At 42.4% G+C, this 17,313-nt stretch overlaps 1 protein-coding gene across 3 annotated transcripts in view; it reads left to right on the plus strand.

Annotated features, from left to right (window-relative positions):
- Nucleotides 1-17,313, plus strand: part of RNF150 (ring finger protein 150) — a 307,968-nt gene that overhangs the window by 280,517 nt on the left and 10,138 nt on the right. Inside the window, exon 7 of one of the 3 annotated variants that reach the window (XM_019489760.2) lies at nt 9,070-10,431. The exons of the other annotated variants lie outside the window; for them this stretch is intronic. Within the exon in view, the coding sequence (XP_019345305.1) occupies nt 9,070-9,122 (53 nt within the window). The 3' untranslated portion in view covers nt 9,123-10,431. Of the gene's footprint in view, nt 1-9,069; nt 10,432-17,313 lie in introns of those variants that run through there. 3 annotated transcript variants of the gene reach the window in all.

Here is a 17,313-nt window from a genome sequence, read left to right on the forward strand (position 1 = left end):
CTTGCTATAATGTTTTGGCTTTGTAAATTCACTATTTAAGGGACTTTCTGTAGCTGTTCTTAAAATTCCTTTATGATCAGAAAAGTGATTGGTAAAGTGACACCTACCTAACAGAGTAATATTCATTTGCTTTTACAGCAAAAATCAATTTTTACTTTCTAATTTTCTTAGACTTGGTACAGCTATAGAAGAGTCATACCTTCTGACTCACTGTTGTGACATGCATCAGTGACAAAATTTACCAAGTTTGAGTTGCAGTATATAGTACAGAGTTTGCAGGATTGTCAGTTCTAACAATCAGGCTTATAAACTAAGGTTAAAAACAGATATGGAATTTCTCCCTGGACAAAAAGCCTTTTTAAATTCTGAAATCCTACAGAGCTGCATGCCTGTTGTCCTGCTTTAAGTACCTGTAAATTATCCAAGATAATGCTTTTCGAAGAAAATCAAAGCGAACTTAAGTTAAATACCATTCAAGCTCCCTGTGTAAACAGCTGTCCTGCACCTGTTTTGCTGAAAGTCAAAGCTAGGGACAGTCAGACCCAGCCTAAACCCCAGCGTCTGTTTTTACCCTTAGTGAACTTAATCTCACAACCATGAGAAGGATTTTTCAGTGCAGATATGTACATCCAAGTTATTTGAATTGGACATTTTGAATTAAATAATTGGTTCATAGGTGCATTGTTAGCTAATTCCAAGGTTTTTGGTTGTAGCTGTGTTTGTATAAGGACATAGCCAGGCAAGCTTCTTTGGGTAGATGTGATACCTTCTATTAGACCAACTGATTAGTTGAAAAAAAATTCTTTGCGAGCCTTCGGGAACAAGCACCCTTCTTTAGGCATAGGAATGCTCTGCTGTTCTGAGATCTCCAAGGAATGAAAGAAGCTAAAAGTGTGACAAGATGTCAGTGAGAATGTAAATAGGTAGAAATTAGGAAAACAATGGGAAGAAAAGGGAGGGGAGAGAGGAGGGGGAAATAATGCCAAAGATAAGTAAGGGAGACTCTATTGTAGTTGAGTTCTCCAAGGTAAAAAAAGAGGCAGTCTGTGAAAAAGTAAATAGCTGGAAATTAGGAAGGCAAAGGGTAGAAAAGGAGGAGAGGGGCAGAAGTGGGGGCGGGGGGCGGGGACAAGAGTAAATGGTAAGGTCAAGCAAGTACCTGATGAATCAGATGTCAGGCAGGTTGTAATGTGATAAATCCAATGCCTATATTGAGTCCATGATTTTTTGTATCCAGTAGATTTATGAAATGAAGTTTGTAGGCTTGTCTACAAAAGGGCTTTTATTAATTCCCTTTGAGGATTAGAACTAAGACATCGGAGAGGGAGTGATTATCTTGTGAGAAGTGTGCCCCCCACAGGTAATTGGATATTTTGGTCTTTGATGGATTTTTAGTATGCATTCATTCTGATGCACAGTTGTTGTTTGGTCTCTTCAACATATTTTCCATCAGGGCATTTGGTGCATTGGATGAGATGCATGACATTTCTGGAGGTGCAGGTGTAAGATCCAGGAATGACGATGGTTCTGTTATGGGGTAGTTATTGTGGGAGTGGTGGAGATGTGTTGACGGGCGTTGCATTTCTTGCCAGCAGGCGGGACCTGGCAGGGCAGGGAAGAACGGGGCCTGGCAGGGAAACTCCTTACAGCTGCAAGCCCCATGCTACCATGGCATGGTGCCCCCTGCCCACCCAGCAGCAGCAGAGGCACAACTCCATCCTACTACCCCTGCTACTGCCGGGTGGGAAAGGGGTGCCTCGCCAAAGTTACACAGGGCTTGAAATGACAAGGAGTTTCCCTGCCCTGCCACACCAGGTCCCGCCCACTGGATTGCAAAGGCCTCGGGGATGGCAGCAGGGTGGGGAGCCCACAGGAAGCAGCCTGCCCCTGCCCCATACACAGATCTGGGAGGCACATGCCTCCCATTTGCCCCCACCTCCTGCCTTGCTCCCTGCCCAGGCCCTACAGCTGCACATTCCAACCCTGGGCCCCAAGCCCCACGTGCCGCCCTGGCTGGGCAGGAGCCCCAGCCCTGCCCAACTCCTTTCCTCCCTCTTTATGGGGAACTCAATTACCCGTCCCCCCCACCAGACTTACCTGCAGGAACTGCTCTCCATGCTGCCTGATGGCCATGTGCATGTGTACTTGTGCACATGGTATCCTGTGTCTGATTTCCTTCCTTCTGCTCCCCCCAGCACATTACAGGCTGGAACTCTGCCAGCTTGCAGAGAGTTCATTGCAAAAGTGCAAAATCCGCGTTTTTCTTGGTTAAAAGGGAAAATCCATGGGTTTTTGCATTTTTCCATGGGAAATGGAAAGCCCGGATCCCTGATTATGATTTACAGATTTTTTATAGATTATTTATTTGTATTATTATAGCACCCAGGAATCCTAGTTGTGGTTAACTCCATTGTGCTAGATGCCATGCAACGACAAAACAGTAATGGCTGAAAGTATTTACTTAATTTGCCTTAATGCATGAATTATTTCAGTTGTTGTGAAACTTCATTTTTTAAGTTTTTTGTGCAAAAAAATAGTGTCCATCTCTAATCAGCTCAGCAGCAGCATAACTAGTGTCAAATTTGTTGGATGCCTTACAAGAAAGGAAAGTTTTAAGAAGGGCTTTGAATGAAGATAACACATGAATGTTTCAAATTTTTTTTTTAAATACAGACCTCAAGCATGAGGAAAAACATGTTAAGAAATCTTGAAGGTCCTTGTTTGAAAACTTAATGAGTGAGTGATGGAGGCCAGCATGAGAGAGGAGATTAGCCAACTGGAAAAAGGAGTCAGCTTTTTTATTGCAAATGAAAGCTGAAAGGTAGGAATAGGAATAGGCAGCAAAAGGGCCTTGAAAGAGAAGGTACTCAACTTCTGTTTAATGAGCTAAAGAAGGGGTGTAATACAGGCATTCAAAGACTAAGTGACATGATCAAAACGTGGAGTGAGGAAAATGATCTTTGCAACAGCAATCTGCATGTTTGAGTGTGACAAGATTGCTCAAAAATTCAGAGACAACATAACGAGAGTCTCTCTGTAGGAAAATTTTAGCTACATGGATGGTTAGAAGAATCCAGATCTTTGAGATAGCATGCAGAAGAAGCTGCAAGATTTAGATCCTCTGGATGTGAGGATTAAGAGAGAGATCCAGATTGAAGATGTTACTCAGGTTATAGACTTGAGCAGTAAGCAGGAGACAAGGGATCACGAGGAGGGGGGGGTGCTTTGTTTGTATTTTGGATTTTTTTGTAAGTTGAGAGAGACTAAAGTATTTTCATGCTGTGATGGAAAAAGGAAAGAAAGGAGGGGAAAAAAGAACAAGAGGGACATGAGAAAGATCTGGAGATGGTTTGGGAGAGAATCCCTGAGGCAAGTAAGTAATACTAGCCTAGATGTGGCTTCCCTGATGAAAGTCAAAAGCTCTTAACCTTTTTTACTGGGGTCTAATTCCACCCGCCCCCCACCTGGCCACACACACACAGTTCCTTGCCGTGAATCACCCAAATCCCACAGTCTGCAAAGAATTGTTGGGCTGCGGACACAGTAAAAAGACTGAGTTTGGGAACTGTGTGGAGCCACTGTGGATTGAGTTGCTGTTGCTTAGAGGCTGTTTTTGTGGGCTTAGGTGTTAGGTGTCGTGGTGGTGCTAGAATCATCAGCTGAGGGTGCTCGCTCTAAAGCACTGCCTTCCCACAATGCTTGTTGCTGACTACCTGTCTGCTAGAAAAACTGCATGAGCAAAGCACTGTGTTGAGTGAAGGAGGAGCGGACATAGAAGCAGCTAAAGTAGAATCAATGATGGTGTGGAAGAGTTAGAGAGAGGATAGCAGATGGGGAAAAAAAGGGAGGGAGAAAGGTGCTTCTTCTTTATCCAGCCATAAGTCCTGCTGGCATCCCACAGCCCATTGTGTGAGAATGACCCAGCCAGATGGCTTCCACAAGCCAATCCCACTTTGAGATCCTTGGTTTGAAAAGTTTCTCATTCAATGTGATCCCCAGCTTCACATACCCTTGAATGTTTTGTGTGATTGCAAAAAAATGTATTGAAGTGGTTTGCACATCCTTACTCTTCTGTCCATGGAGTGTGGGGCTATATTTAATATGTATACAAACATACTGAAATTTCTCTTGACATTTCATCAATATCTTTGTCAGGACATAATTAACAACTTTTAGATGGGCCTAAACAGGCCTTTTAAGGTTTTACCATTGCAGTATTTACAACTGAATTATATAGCACTTAATGATGAACAGTAGTGGCAGCCTGTCAACTTGCTAAGTGGCTCTGCTGTGCTTTCGCTTTCCAAGATGGCATTTCATGTATTATACATTTGCTGAGACATATAATCATGAGTTAAAATCATGCAAGTTTCCAACTCAGAACATCTTTGAATTATATGGCCATTTGGAAGAATCCAGTGTCAAAATATGGAAACTATATGAGACTGCATTCTAAATATTTCTACACCTACTGAACAAAACAATAGCTTTATCAAATATGTTAAAACAATTGTAATTGTTATGAATTGTAATGATTAGAAAAGATTCCTTACAAATAGAGAATAGGGCACTAGAGACCTGTAGCCTATAACTTATCAGAACTATAATCAACCTATAACTATTATTAATTGACATTTCAAGATATTGATACTCAAGAGATATATGTGGAACTTTATGAAGAGGTTAGTTATTCTAGTTACAAGGCTTCAGGCCTATGAACACTTAAGCATTTGCAAAGCTTTATTCACCCAAGTAATACATTGCATTGACTTCAATAGGTCTTAGGCCCTTGAGCAAAGTTACACAGATACTCAAAGTGTCTGCAGGAGCAGGACTGTGTATATTGTTATATTCCACAGGAGGAAACAATGACCCTTGACAAGAAAAAGGGTCTATTATGGCCTTTTTCCTACATCCTATAGGCTGCAATCATGAAATGATAATTATTCGGTATTTTGTATAGTACCTATCCCAATATGGCCATAGTCTTCTTGAGCCTTAAGGCATTTCTTAAGGTAATAACTATTAATTATTATTAATATTCTTTAATATTATGGTAATATAGGGATTGTAATAATATAGGAAAGGAAGTATACATAGAGTAAAGATACCAGGTTTTCTTGTATCATACAGTTACACATGTTGTTTATATCACAGGTGCAGTTTGTAGTGCCAGCTGTTACTAATGTCACCCAACACTTCCCAGTATGAAACACTGTTTTCAGCTGGCTATAACTTTACCCATCTTTATAACCTGGACTGAAATTGCATAGAGCAGCTATCTGCTTCAGGCAGATTTTTGGCTGTCTTGAAAATTTTGGCCAAAATGGTTCAGCTTTTTCTTAGAATGAGGCTATAGGAAAACATACTGCTTTGCTCATGTTAACAATTCTTGCCTCCATTTCTTTGAACTTCTCTATATCCTGTTCAGAACAGGGAATTAAAATTTGTCTTAGATTTGTGCCTTTTGCCTTCCCAGTGAAGATCTGCCCAAGTTTTGTTCTATAAACAATGGAGGGGAGGTGCAGAATCAATGTTTTTGTGTGCTCAGTAGAGGGGGTTTTTTTGAATTGTACATAGTATCTTAGAGAAATTGGACTGGAAAGAACCTTGCAAGGTCTACAGTCTCTGGGTGCCTGCACACGAGCCAGGAAGCTGTTCCAATGTGCTGTAATTACATTGATTAATCAAGTGAGCTCAATTAATGAAGTCTGCTGGAGCATGGTAATTACCGCGCTCCAGCCAGCCTCTGCATCTCATGCATCAGCGTCCCCACACTTCAAAATGGCAACAGGGGCACTTGAACTGAAGCCCATTCAGCAAGCTTTAGATACAGTACTCCTGCTTCCATTTTGAAGTGCAGGGACCCTGATACACAAGATGCTCCAGGTGCTTTAATTAGAGTGACTCTCAGAGCTGCTCTAATTAAAGCATGTCCCTCCACAAGCCCCGAAGCACATGTAGAAGTGACCTCTTATGGGATGGGAGTGGGCACAAGGTTTGAGACCATGGAGCCTGAATCTCTTGCGATCTCAATGATCTCTTCTCCCCTTCCCTTTCCCCTTCCCAACTTATCAGTGAGCTGTAGGTAGAGGAATGTATCTGATTCAAAGATAGTACAGAGGACAAAAGAAGAAGAAGAAAACAAGTAGAGTGGGATAAGGAGTCTAGAGCCTGTACGTCCTGGTAGATAGGCTCCCCATCTCCCATTTTGGAAACAGGAAAGAGTGATCTAAATTTTGGGAGCCCCTGAGCTTGGGGAACTGGTACAATTGAACTTCTGTTCCCCCCCACCCGCTTCACCCTTTCCCTCAGGCTCTGAAGGAGTCTGGCAATATTGAGACTAGAGGGTGCAGGGCTCAGACACATTGAGAGGGACTGAGAACCACAGGGAGGCTTTGATTGATTGGGTAAGAGACTGGGACTGGGGAAGACAGGGACTGGAAGCCAGTCAGATGCAGGGGACCCCTGAGATTGGAAGAGGAGGTGCACAAGGTGATTGGAACAGTCTGGATAGAAACTAGGAGCAAGTGTGAAGAGAAGATGAGGCCAATGCAGAGGGGAGGCAAAACAAAAAATAACTTGTAAGCAAAGAGACAGTTGGGACTTTCTAGACAGAGAGCTTGGGACAAGAATCCAGAAATGAAAGCGACTGGGGCAAAGAACAGGCAGTAAGTAGAAGAGAAAGATCAGTTTGAGCAAGGACACTGGGATAGGCAAAATAATGTGATTGGAAGTAAGAGGTAGGGATGGCTGAGAGTGCTATGATAGAGCAGACAACTGAATTTCAGGGAGGGGTTCGGTTTGCTTTTTTTAAAAGCTAAAAGATGACACTAGAATAATGTTAAAAGGCTGCAAAATCAAGCACTAAGAAGTTAGGAAACGCTGGAATTAAAGTTGCCTGTGCAACCTTAATTCAATCATCTATGCATATGCATTATGATGTAGGCTTTCATTGCACCATATACTTTTTTGCCACAACACCCATAATTCATTTAATGCACAAGATAGACCTACTCTGAACATGACTCAGTTGTATATTGAAGGAAGCAGAACACCTGCTTTATTTGTAGCAGTACGGGCAAGGGTTGGCAGGCAAAGGCAGATCACATGGCAACGGCAGCTGAAGGCTGCCCTGGAAAACCAGATTCTCCTTCTGGCTGTGCTCAAGAGATCTTGAGTGATGCTAGTCAAATCACTTAAAACAGACTTTTCATAGGTGGACAATAATTACCTGGCAATGCCTGAATTGATGCCCTGGCATTTGATTTGATGTGGGTGCCAGCACTTACACTGCAATTGAAGTCAGAGAGCTGTGCTTTCAATGCATTGAAGAGTTACATAATGCTAAGTACCGTGAAAATCCAGTCCTAAGTATCTGAAATGGGGCACTCAAAATTAGTGGATACATGTGACATTAATCTCTACATCTCACTTCCTCGTATATAAAATGGTGAGAACAATATCTTACCCTCACACAGGGCTCTTGTGAGGATAAATTGTTTGTGAAGTGCTGAAAAACTGTGATGACGAGTGCCACAGAGGAGTCGGTGAGGAATTTAATAATTCTGTCCTCGGGGGAGATTGTGAATTGTATGCAGTAGAGAAGGCCTATGGCCACCCGTTAAACAACAAGAAGAAATAAAAAATGTTAAATACCTGCCCATGAATTGAGCACTGCTTTTTATGTGCAAGGAATAAAGCAGAACCCCATGAGGGGAAAAATAACATGTAATCATGTAATTAACAACTACATCATAATGTGTGTATGAAAAAGGAGAGAAAATTAAGTTTGCCCAGACAACCTATTCTGTACTATTGACTGCTTGTCTTTACAGCTTTATTCATTTTCTTTTAACATAGTTTTCGTATGTGATTTCATGCTACATGTAACTGTTACGTTACATATGATCTATAATAGGAGTGAAAGTGTTGTTACTGTGCCGTGCCTCAGTACTTCCTTTTGGAGTACTGAAGTACTAAAGCACAGCGCAGCAACTTCCCGTACTGAGCCACGTACATGGCACACAGTTATTTTTTGCCACTACTTCGCCACAGTGGTGCTCAAAACAGGAGAGCGCACCACTACGGCAGAGTAGCTGCCAGTCACATGTAGACCCACATCATCTAACGGCACTAGCACGTCACTACGGCGACATAGGGTGACATGTAGGCATGCCCATAGTGTGGCATAGAACATCAGGAAAGGTGCTGTGGGTAGAGGAGGCAGCATAGGAAAAGTACAGATGTGGCTGTGCAGGATAAAACATAAGCAAAAACCATAAGATAAAGAGACCTGGACAAACCAGCTAGCTGCTGGTAGGCCAGAAAATCTTGTATTTTAGTGCGTTCATGAAAGGGTAGGTGTGAGGTAGCATGAAGATTGACTTCCTAGAGCAGAATGTGCCACTTGCAATTATGAACTCTAGTGGACAGTGATGGGGAGAAATTGTGCACAGCTTTCTTTGTTGGTACAACTGACTTGGGTTGGAGGTGGACTTTTGCAGAACCTTTTTTCCTGGAGAAAAGGCTGAATTTTTAAAATCCTGCTCCATTTATTCATATGAAAGGTCCTGGAATCACCAGGTGGCATTGTTTCCATCAATAAGGCCATCAGGTTTGATGCTAAGCTCTGGGTCCAAACAATAACAGAAAGTGCATCACTATTGAAAGAACCTCAACATAAAGCGAATAAAGCTGGCATTGTTTGTCCAAAATGGCTGTACACCACAGTATATAAGGACTGTTCTGGCAGCTGACCTGAAAACAGATTATAGACCTGGCAGAGTTATCAAGCTCATATGTAAGAGAATCTTTTTGTATTATTAGGCAGCACTTATCAAAGAAAATGCATTTATGTATTTATTCTAAGCCACTACATTTGAATAAATCTGGTAATTAAGAAGGACTTAATCAACTATAAAGGAGTGAATCAATAATTTAGGCTGAGGGGAATTTTCGATGTAATTAATGGCTTAATAATATAAAGCTTTAATGCTAGAGTTCTAAATATAAGTGGCTTTGTTTCAAGGATGCTGATTACTGACGGACTCTTTTTGTGAATTGCAGGTGAAAGTCTGAATATTATTTTTAGTTGCCTAAATATGGATTTAGGAACCTAACTTTAGGTCTGGAAGTTTTGACCCTAGAGTGCAGCCTTCAGTGGAACTTAGAAGATGGCATTGGGCAGACCCAGAGGGAGCAAGGAGAATGAAGCTTGGGCGAAGTGACTGCCACCACCATTTGATGAGATAGTCTCATCGTGATAACAAGGCTGGGCAAATAATTTGTGCATAAATATGAATCCACCAAAAACAGTCATGTTCAGGTCCCACCAAAGGAACCCAAACACTGAGTTTTAGACCAACACGCACTTTACTCACAGCACAGACAACATCTTTTCATCATGCAGATTTCTCCACATCATGGCACCCTACATTCTGCAAGCATCAAGAAGACAGCCACTTTCCCACATGACCAACCAGAAGAAAAGACAGGCTGCTCTAGCCCATCCTAACAGAATATGTCCCAAAGTAGATTCCAGGTTAGGGATGCTGATCTTTGTGGTGAATAATAGAAGCGCAAATTCTGTGAGTTCCTTTACCTCCAATTCTGCAGTTTATGGCAGAGGCAGCAGAGTGTCTGCATCATTGTGCCAACAGTAAACAAAGGATGGGATGAAATCCTTATCTAATTAAAATCAGTGGGAGTAGAGAGAGAATTCATCCTAGAAATAAAATTCAACAAAAAGACATGATGGACAGTTTCTGACACATTAAGTGACCTGACAACACAAGAGAGCTGCCTGTGTGGTGTCAGTACACTTACTTCTCTTTTCATAGTGCACAATAAAATTGGAAGGAGTAATAGTTACAACCCATGGCTGTTATACCCTTAGGATCTGTATTACTTGGTAATCCAACCATGGTTGATTTGTTTGCCTGGCAGATGTTGGATTTGGGACCAGAATGGATGTTACTGAAACAAAACTTAAGGACCATGAAAAAACCAGGGCAATAAAACAGAATGAGAAGGCAATTCTCCTTGCTCCAAATCTATGAAGAATTGTGGCAAGCATGGTTGCTGCAGAGCAACATAGAGCATAGCAAAAGATCAGGAGCATTCTGAATGCATAGACTTCAATTTTTAATTTATGTTAAATGCCAAAAGCCTACTTTCCTGCCTTTCTTTTTTTCCTCTAGATCTCTCTTTCAGTTGTTCAGCAGATGCCTCTCAAATGAGTCAAGAATCTCCTGGTTCTCTTAATGTACCTCAGACGCATGCAGGAAGTGAAAGTGACTTTCAGATATCTAGCAAACTTAGAAGGAAGTTCTTTAATTACCCATACCTGTGACCATGTTTTAACACACTTGAAATGTTCTTCCACTCCTCTTTCCTGAAAACACAAATAAAATACAGTGGTCTAAATTGCATGCAGTGTTGATTGACTTCAGTGGAATTCCTCTGGTTTTACGCAGAAGTGGGTTCATAATCCCGCAGTACTACTTCATGGCAACATAAGTCTGGCCTTGATTCTTCCTTGAACTATACCAGGTCTATTCCAATGTGAGACCACTGATTTTATTGAAGTCACCCTGGTACAATGCTTGTGTGGGACAGCAGGGAGGCACTATATGTTGAACACTGAATAAATTCAGTTGAGAAATGGACCTACTTAGTCGCCAGACCTGCATCTAGATGTGCATGAATACTTGCCTCTAGTCTGAAGCTGTCTGGTTCCAGGGTTTTGACTGAATGAATTTAATAGTATAGTGGTATGAGCTTGCTTATCATCCAATCCAGATTTTAGACCTTGACTTCACTTTATACAAGCTAAAGATCTGGCCAGAAAATTGTAATAAACCCTAAATTTTGTAAGATGCGTGAGAGGTCAATTTAATCAATAATGGTTTTTATATGCCCTCAAAGCCAGACTTCTATTGTCATATATAAGGAATGGCAGAATGAATTAAAATATCAAAAGGCAGTACAAGAGAAGTATAACTAGCACAAATAAAGGGTATCATTTTAGAGTTAGCAGAATGGACATTATATAAATAATAAGTGTGTGCGAAGCAGCTAGTATTTGCTTCGGCTTCAGCTGATTCAGGGGACAGTGATTCAACTCTGTGATTTGAATCACTGTCCCGAATCAATTCGACCGCCACCAAATCTCCGAGTCAAACAGGCCCCGTCCCCTGCCTGCTCTCCTAGCCCCATCAATGGCTGCCCAGCCTGGCGCCAACATCCTGGCTCTTTAAAAAATAAAATAAAAATCCCCTGCACTCACCAGCTGCTGCCAGGCAGGTGGGCAATCCCCACTACTCCACACTGTATGGGGGGCTCTGTCATAAGCCCTCAGAAACCCCGATGGCCACTGCAGCTGCTGGTGAGTGCGGGACTTTTTTTTTTTTTTTTAAGAGCCAGGATGTTGAGGCCGGGCAGGGTAGCCATTGACAGGGCTGGGAGAGCACGAGGGGCCAGGGGGTGCTCAGGGGATGGAGCCTACCAGAGGTCCCCCCATGGTCCCCTCCCGCCTCCTCCAGCCCCAGACAGCATGGAGTCTGGGTCCAGCTCTCTGCAGCAGCAAGTGGGGACTTCCTAAATCTTCAAATCTCTCCAATTCTTTTCCAAATAGATTCAGAGAGCTTTGAATCGATTCGGACCTTTTTATTGGTCTCCCTATTTGATTCAGATTTGGAGATTCAGCTGCTGAATCAGGCCAAATCTCCTCTGAATCAAATCAGCACCTGAAGCTTCACACAGCCCTAATAAATAAGTGTTCCCATGCCTGTTTTTCCTTACTGCTTGATTCATGTGACTGTCAAGGTTTAAAAATGTATATAAACAACTAGGTGGCTTTATGCAATGTTTAATTGTGTCTATAAAAGACTGGATTCTTTAGAAAACTGAATTGGCTCATAGACCGTTGCTAAAATATGAAGGAATGGAGATCAACTCCCCACTGAATAGCCTATTGCTGTAGCCTGTGTTTTTAATCCAGAAGAATAAGAGAATTTTGACTCGAGTTACGCTTTCAGCAGCTGAATTATAACAGCTTTCATTTACAGTGTACTAACACATACTTTCCTGGTTTCTCAAGGGAGAGTATAATAACAAAGTACTTAGTGAAGGTCCAGGGCAGGGAAAAAGCAAGTCTAGCCAAATTTTATTTATAACATAGAGAACTTCTAGTGTACATAGGCTTTCTGATATTTATACTTCTGTGATATGTTGAACCCCCGGGCATTATGGCAAAAGTGCATGCACAGTCACTGGCCTTGTAAGCAGATACTGTCACTTCCACACTTCCGTTGCAGTTGAGACAGAAAAGGCTGATTTGGCCCAAAGTGTACCAAAGAGCAAGTCTGGAGTTGTCCTATCTTGCACTAGCAGGAACAGTTCCCTGGACCATTCCATGGACCCAGGGTCATCTGCGAACAGTGCTCCAGCTGCACCCCAGGACTGCCTGCTGTGCAAGGGGACAAGAGTAGGTTGTAGAATTAGCTACATCAGGGGTGTGAAATATATGGCCCAGGGGCTGAATCTAGCCCGCAGAGGCATTCCCTTCAGCCTGCAAGGCTCCTGGCAGGCCAGGGAATTTTGGGGCAGGATCTGATTCAGAATCTGAGGCTATGGGTCCCATTGGGTATGGCTGTCGCTGGTAGCAGGGTGAGCACAAACTATGCCAACACAATCCCATATACCCTGCGGTCACTTGTCCCATGGCCACTTGCCCTGCTTTTTTCACGACTGGCCCTGCCGCTGCCTCTACCACGGCTGGCCCTGCTACCTCTTCTGCTTACATTACAACCACCAACTATGGATCTTCTAGATCCTGCCCAGAGCACGGAGTGAGTTTGATGCCACCTGAGCTACACAGACTTTACATCTCTCAGGGATAATCACTAGCTGCCTTGTTAGAAGAGGTCAGTGTCTCCTTGACATTACTGGAACTGATCTGAAAGGATGGAGTTGAAGCCCATTATTTTTCTGACTCTCTTTTTACTAATAGTCTTTTTATTCCAAAATCTATACAAATATTCAGGCTATGAGGAAAATCTTTAAGCATAGGTAAACATTGTTCATCTGCAGTCTTCCTTTTAAACCACCAAAAGTAACTAAATATTATCTGTCCATATTTCTGCTGCAATCGATACCCACAAGATAATATAACTGTTTTTTCCTAATAAAATTACGAAGAGATGACTGCATCATTACTGTATTATACTATATGCAATCATAGCAAAATAAGTGGTGGAGCACCAAAAAAAAGTTGAAGGTAGACCATAGGTTAGAAATATTTTTTTTGTTTTCTTTCACATTTCTCATGAGGGGTCAGAACACAACTGGAGATTGTCTACACAGAATTAGGCATACTGAGATGTGCAATGTGCCTCTCTGGCTTGAAAGGAATGTGACACTGAAAGTTATTTGACACATAACACACAATGCCAGTTATGTCCTTTCAAGCCGGAGAAGCAAACTCTGAATGATGTGCAAGGTAGATGGTAAAACACACTCGGGAATCTAGCTTAGGATACGCTGCTTTGCCTCCATCCACTGCAAGTCCACGTCACAAAAAGCTGCAGTTTCAAATGTAAAATATTACGCTGCATATTGTTAAGCAGGTTTGTTTCAAGCATTCTAAAATCATGGGTCAGCTCACCCAGAATCACGACTTTGCCTTTAAAATCATGAGATTTTTATAGAATCATAAATTCAGGGTTCTTTTTATTTCCTTTCTGTTCCCGTTTTCAAGCTTTCTTGCACAACCACTAGAGCTAAAAAGACTGTTTTTTAAAAAAAATCTCAATTGTGATTCTCACCCGGCTCTAAAAGCGGAGGCCTTAATATTACAACATTTGCAATATTTTGTATGTGTTCTTAATACTGAGTCAGGCACATACTATGCAACTTACCATTGCTATATTCATAAATAGGATATGAAAAATGGGGATACACAAATGCTAGCTAAGCTGCTTGATACTTGCAGTTTAGCCAAAATTTATTTGCCCTCCTACCCTGAAAATCTCACTGGCTGTGCTGGTGTACAGTAATGTACATCTGATAAATAACTGGGAAGCCTGTATTTTTATTAGTACGGCTAAGTGGGACAGTTGGTAGACATCAAACATTTCTGGAGAGTTATATGTGATCAGAGGTCTGAATGGATTACTGAGCATATCGGCTTTTGTCCACTGAAGTCACCTGAGCAAATCTTATTATTTCACTAGTGCAGGATCATGCATTAAATGCACAGAGATGTATCTGCTTTCTTGTGTTATTCAAATCTTTCAAATGAAATTCAGCACTGAGACTGTGAAGAGGAATGTAATTTCACTGTGAAGAAACTGGCTTTCCTTTATATCTTCCTTGCATCCTTTCTTTTGAACGTACTGGACTGAAATGAAGGGGCTCCAGCCTTCGATTCTGAAGTTCTGATAGCAAAGAGGAAATAAATTAATATGACCCTCAAAGCATTGTCTGAATGTTAGTTTTAATGACCCATTGCATCTGACTGAATTTCATTCTCATAACAATGTAGTTTACAATGCCAGCACATGGACAACAGGTTATTTTTTCTTTTTTATAAAGGCAGACTTTACCCAGAGTGTTATGCAATGGCTAGTGCGGTTCATTTTTTTCCCCCCAAAGAAAATAACCTTTGATGGCAGAATGGAAGTAAATGAATTTGGAAAGTTTTTACCATCTCTGAGTGTGGAAACGTAAGAACTAGGCAGGTCTCCACAACCACTTTCTCCATCTGTTGGGACACTGATGAGATCTTTCTTTCCATGTCTGTGTGGCCCTGAAAAACAGTGAATCCTTGAATATCACTGCAGCACCAAAAATGTGTATACTATACTACTACAACATATGCACTGGAGAGCCACCATGATGGTTTGGCATAACTGTGGAGAGCAGGCCCAAATCAGGTGGTTCATCTTTATCTCGTACCTAGTTCAGGTTAAAATTCTTTTGTCTTGAGAACGCTCCAGCTGTTTATTCTAATATATGATCAAGCAATGTAATCTATGTAACATGTTCTCAATGAAATGTAAACTAATGTGAATTTGTTTATATTATCTTTTGTTATATTTTTAAAATCCTATTAGTTATAGAATGCCCATTAAAACCCATTAGTCTAAAATAGTATATTTTAGGCCAAGGTAATTTTTGTTACTAAAAATGCTGTCATAGGTTTAAATACTATATGACTTTGTACTTTTTCACTGTTTTGATTCAACAAACCATTCAGTATAATTAAAGCCTGTTTTTCTGCATTATATGTTACTCATTCAAAAAGTATTTCCTTCACTTCCAGTGGCAGCACTGAAGGTCAAGGCAAATGATTTCAGGCTTTTACCTTCTGTGATACTGATGAGTGTATACTACAGGTGCACCAATGAAGAGTTTTTTTGGCCGATGACCAATTATTAACCAGCCATATTGGCTGATACTGATCCGATAGCCGATATGCAGCCTGGCAGCTTGGAGAGCAGCGTCCAGCCAGTAAGTCTGTGGGGAGAAAGAGGCATGGAGGAGGGAAGGGGCGGGGATGGGGCTATCAAGGCACCCACAGAGAGGGAGGGAGTAGGGCTGGGGCAGGGGCAGGCATTGCCCAGCCAGGGCAAGCTGCGGGGCGGAGGCACAGGCATCTTGTCTGGGGGAGGTGTGGTGGGGCGGCTCCCCACTGCTGAGTGCTTTCCCAGGAGAGGTATGGGGGGCATGTGCCCTTGATTTGTGCTCAGGGGGAGGGCAAGCTGCCACTGCGGGCTCAGGGCAGGGGCTGTGCTGGCCTCTTCCCAGCAGGGAGGCTGTGTCAGGGCTGCACTCGGGATGGGGTGGGCAGTGGGGGCATTGGGAAGGGGGTCTACAGGAAATTTTGGGGTGGCTGTAGCACCCTATAGCATGCCCCCCCCAGCGCCGCCCCTCGCCCACCCCAAGCACAGCCCCAGCCCAGCCCCCCTTCCGGGAAGAGGCCAGCACAGCCCTTCTCCCTGATCCCGCAGCAGGCAGCCCACCCTCACCCCATGCACAAATCCAGGGGCATGTGCTCCCCATGTCTCCCCCAGGGGTGCACACAGCAGTGGGATCCCCCCCACACACACACCCCAGGCAGGCCATTTGTGGCTCTATCCTGCGCTCCACCCTGCCCCAGCCCCACTCCCTCCCTCACCGTGGGCGCCTCAGTTGGCCCCCCCACACACGCACCTCTTTCCCCCCGCAGAGACTTACTGGGCAGACACTGCTCTCCAAGCTGCCTAGCTGCATTCCTGGCCGTATGAATGCTGCAGCTGTGCACATGCACACGGCATTTATCAATGACATTATCGGCTACACCAGCCAAAAAGAGCCGATTGCCGATCATGCCAATTTTCCTTTCATTGGTGCCAATCTGAGATTGGTCAATATATTGGTGCACCTCTAGTATATACAGAGATAAAGCAGTATGAGTGTCAAATTATTTGTCTTGTAGTTATATATAAAAAGATTAACATTTGGGAGGGAAGAAATGATAAGCAGGGATTGATTTTAACCTTTACTTACCCAGCTGTTCATAACGTTTCTTTCCAAAGTCTCACCTCTGACAAGAGCATGAGAAACTATATACACTTTTTCTTTAATAACCACTTTTTTAAGATTCCACAGGCATTGTGAGATGGCTGACAGGAGATTGTATTCATTTAATTTAGGATAAATGAGCAAACTGCATGTTTCACTTTTCTGGCTTGCTTAAGGTATTATTTGAATATCTAAGAAATTGCAATTTTCTATCTGTATTTAGACTTTTTAGTTTAAGTGTTAGTCTAGCTTGGTTTCTGTCATCTAATTATGAGCTCTGAAAAATAAAGAAAGGAAAAAGTGCTCTATCTTCATCAAATGTTATCACTCTAATTAAAAAGTTTTGCCGGCTATGAAAGAACCGCCTTCTCTCTAAAGATCTGTACTGTCATGGAGAGATGGCCTCCTACAGTCATTTAATATGCAGATCAGCCATTGGCTTCAACAGCAGTTGGATGCATTACAATAAGAGCTACAGGCTCAAGCTATGAAAAAGTGTGGTTCATCCTATTAATAGAGCATAGAGAGATCTGCACTCAAGTGAAAGTTAATTCATCTGTCTCTAAATTTAATCAAGATCAGGGTGGATTAAGGAAAAAACCCTGGGACTTTGGGTGAGATGTCACCAGAGTATAGCTGCAGGTCTTTGCAAAAGGGGTAATTTTTTCACTGCTTTGCCCCTAAAGCAATGATTCTCAACCAGGGTGCCATGAGATCCTTTTAAGGGTGGCACTCAATATTAAC

The sequence above is a fragment of the Alligator mississippiensis genome, chromosome 2 (genome assembly GCF_030867095.1).
Source record: "Alligator mississippiensis isolate rAllMis1 chromosome 2, rAllMis1, whole genome shotgun sequence".
In the NCBI taxonomy this organism is placed as follows: Eukaryota; Metazoa; Chordata; order Crocodylia; family Alligatoridae; genus Alligator; species Alligator mississippiensis.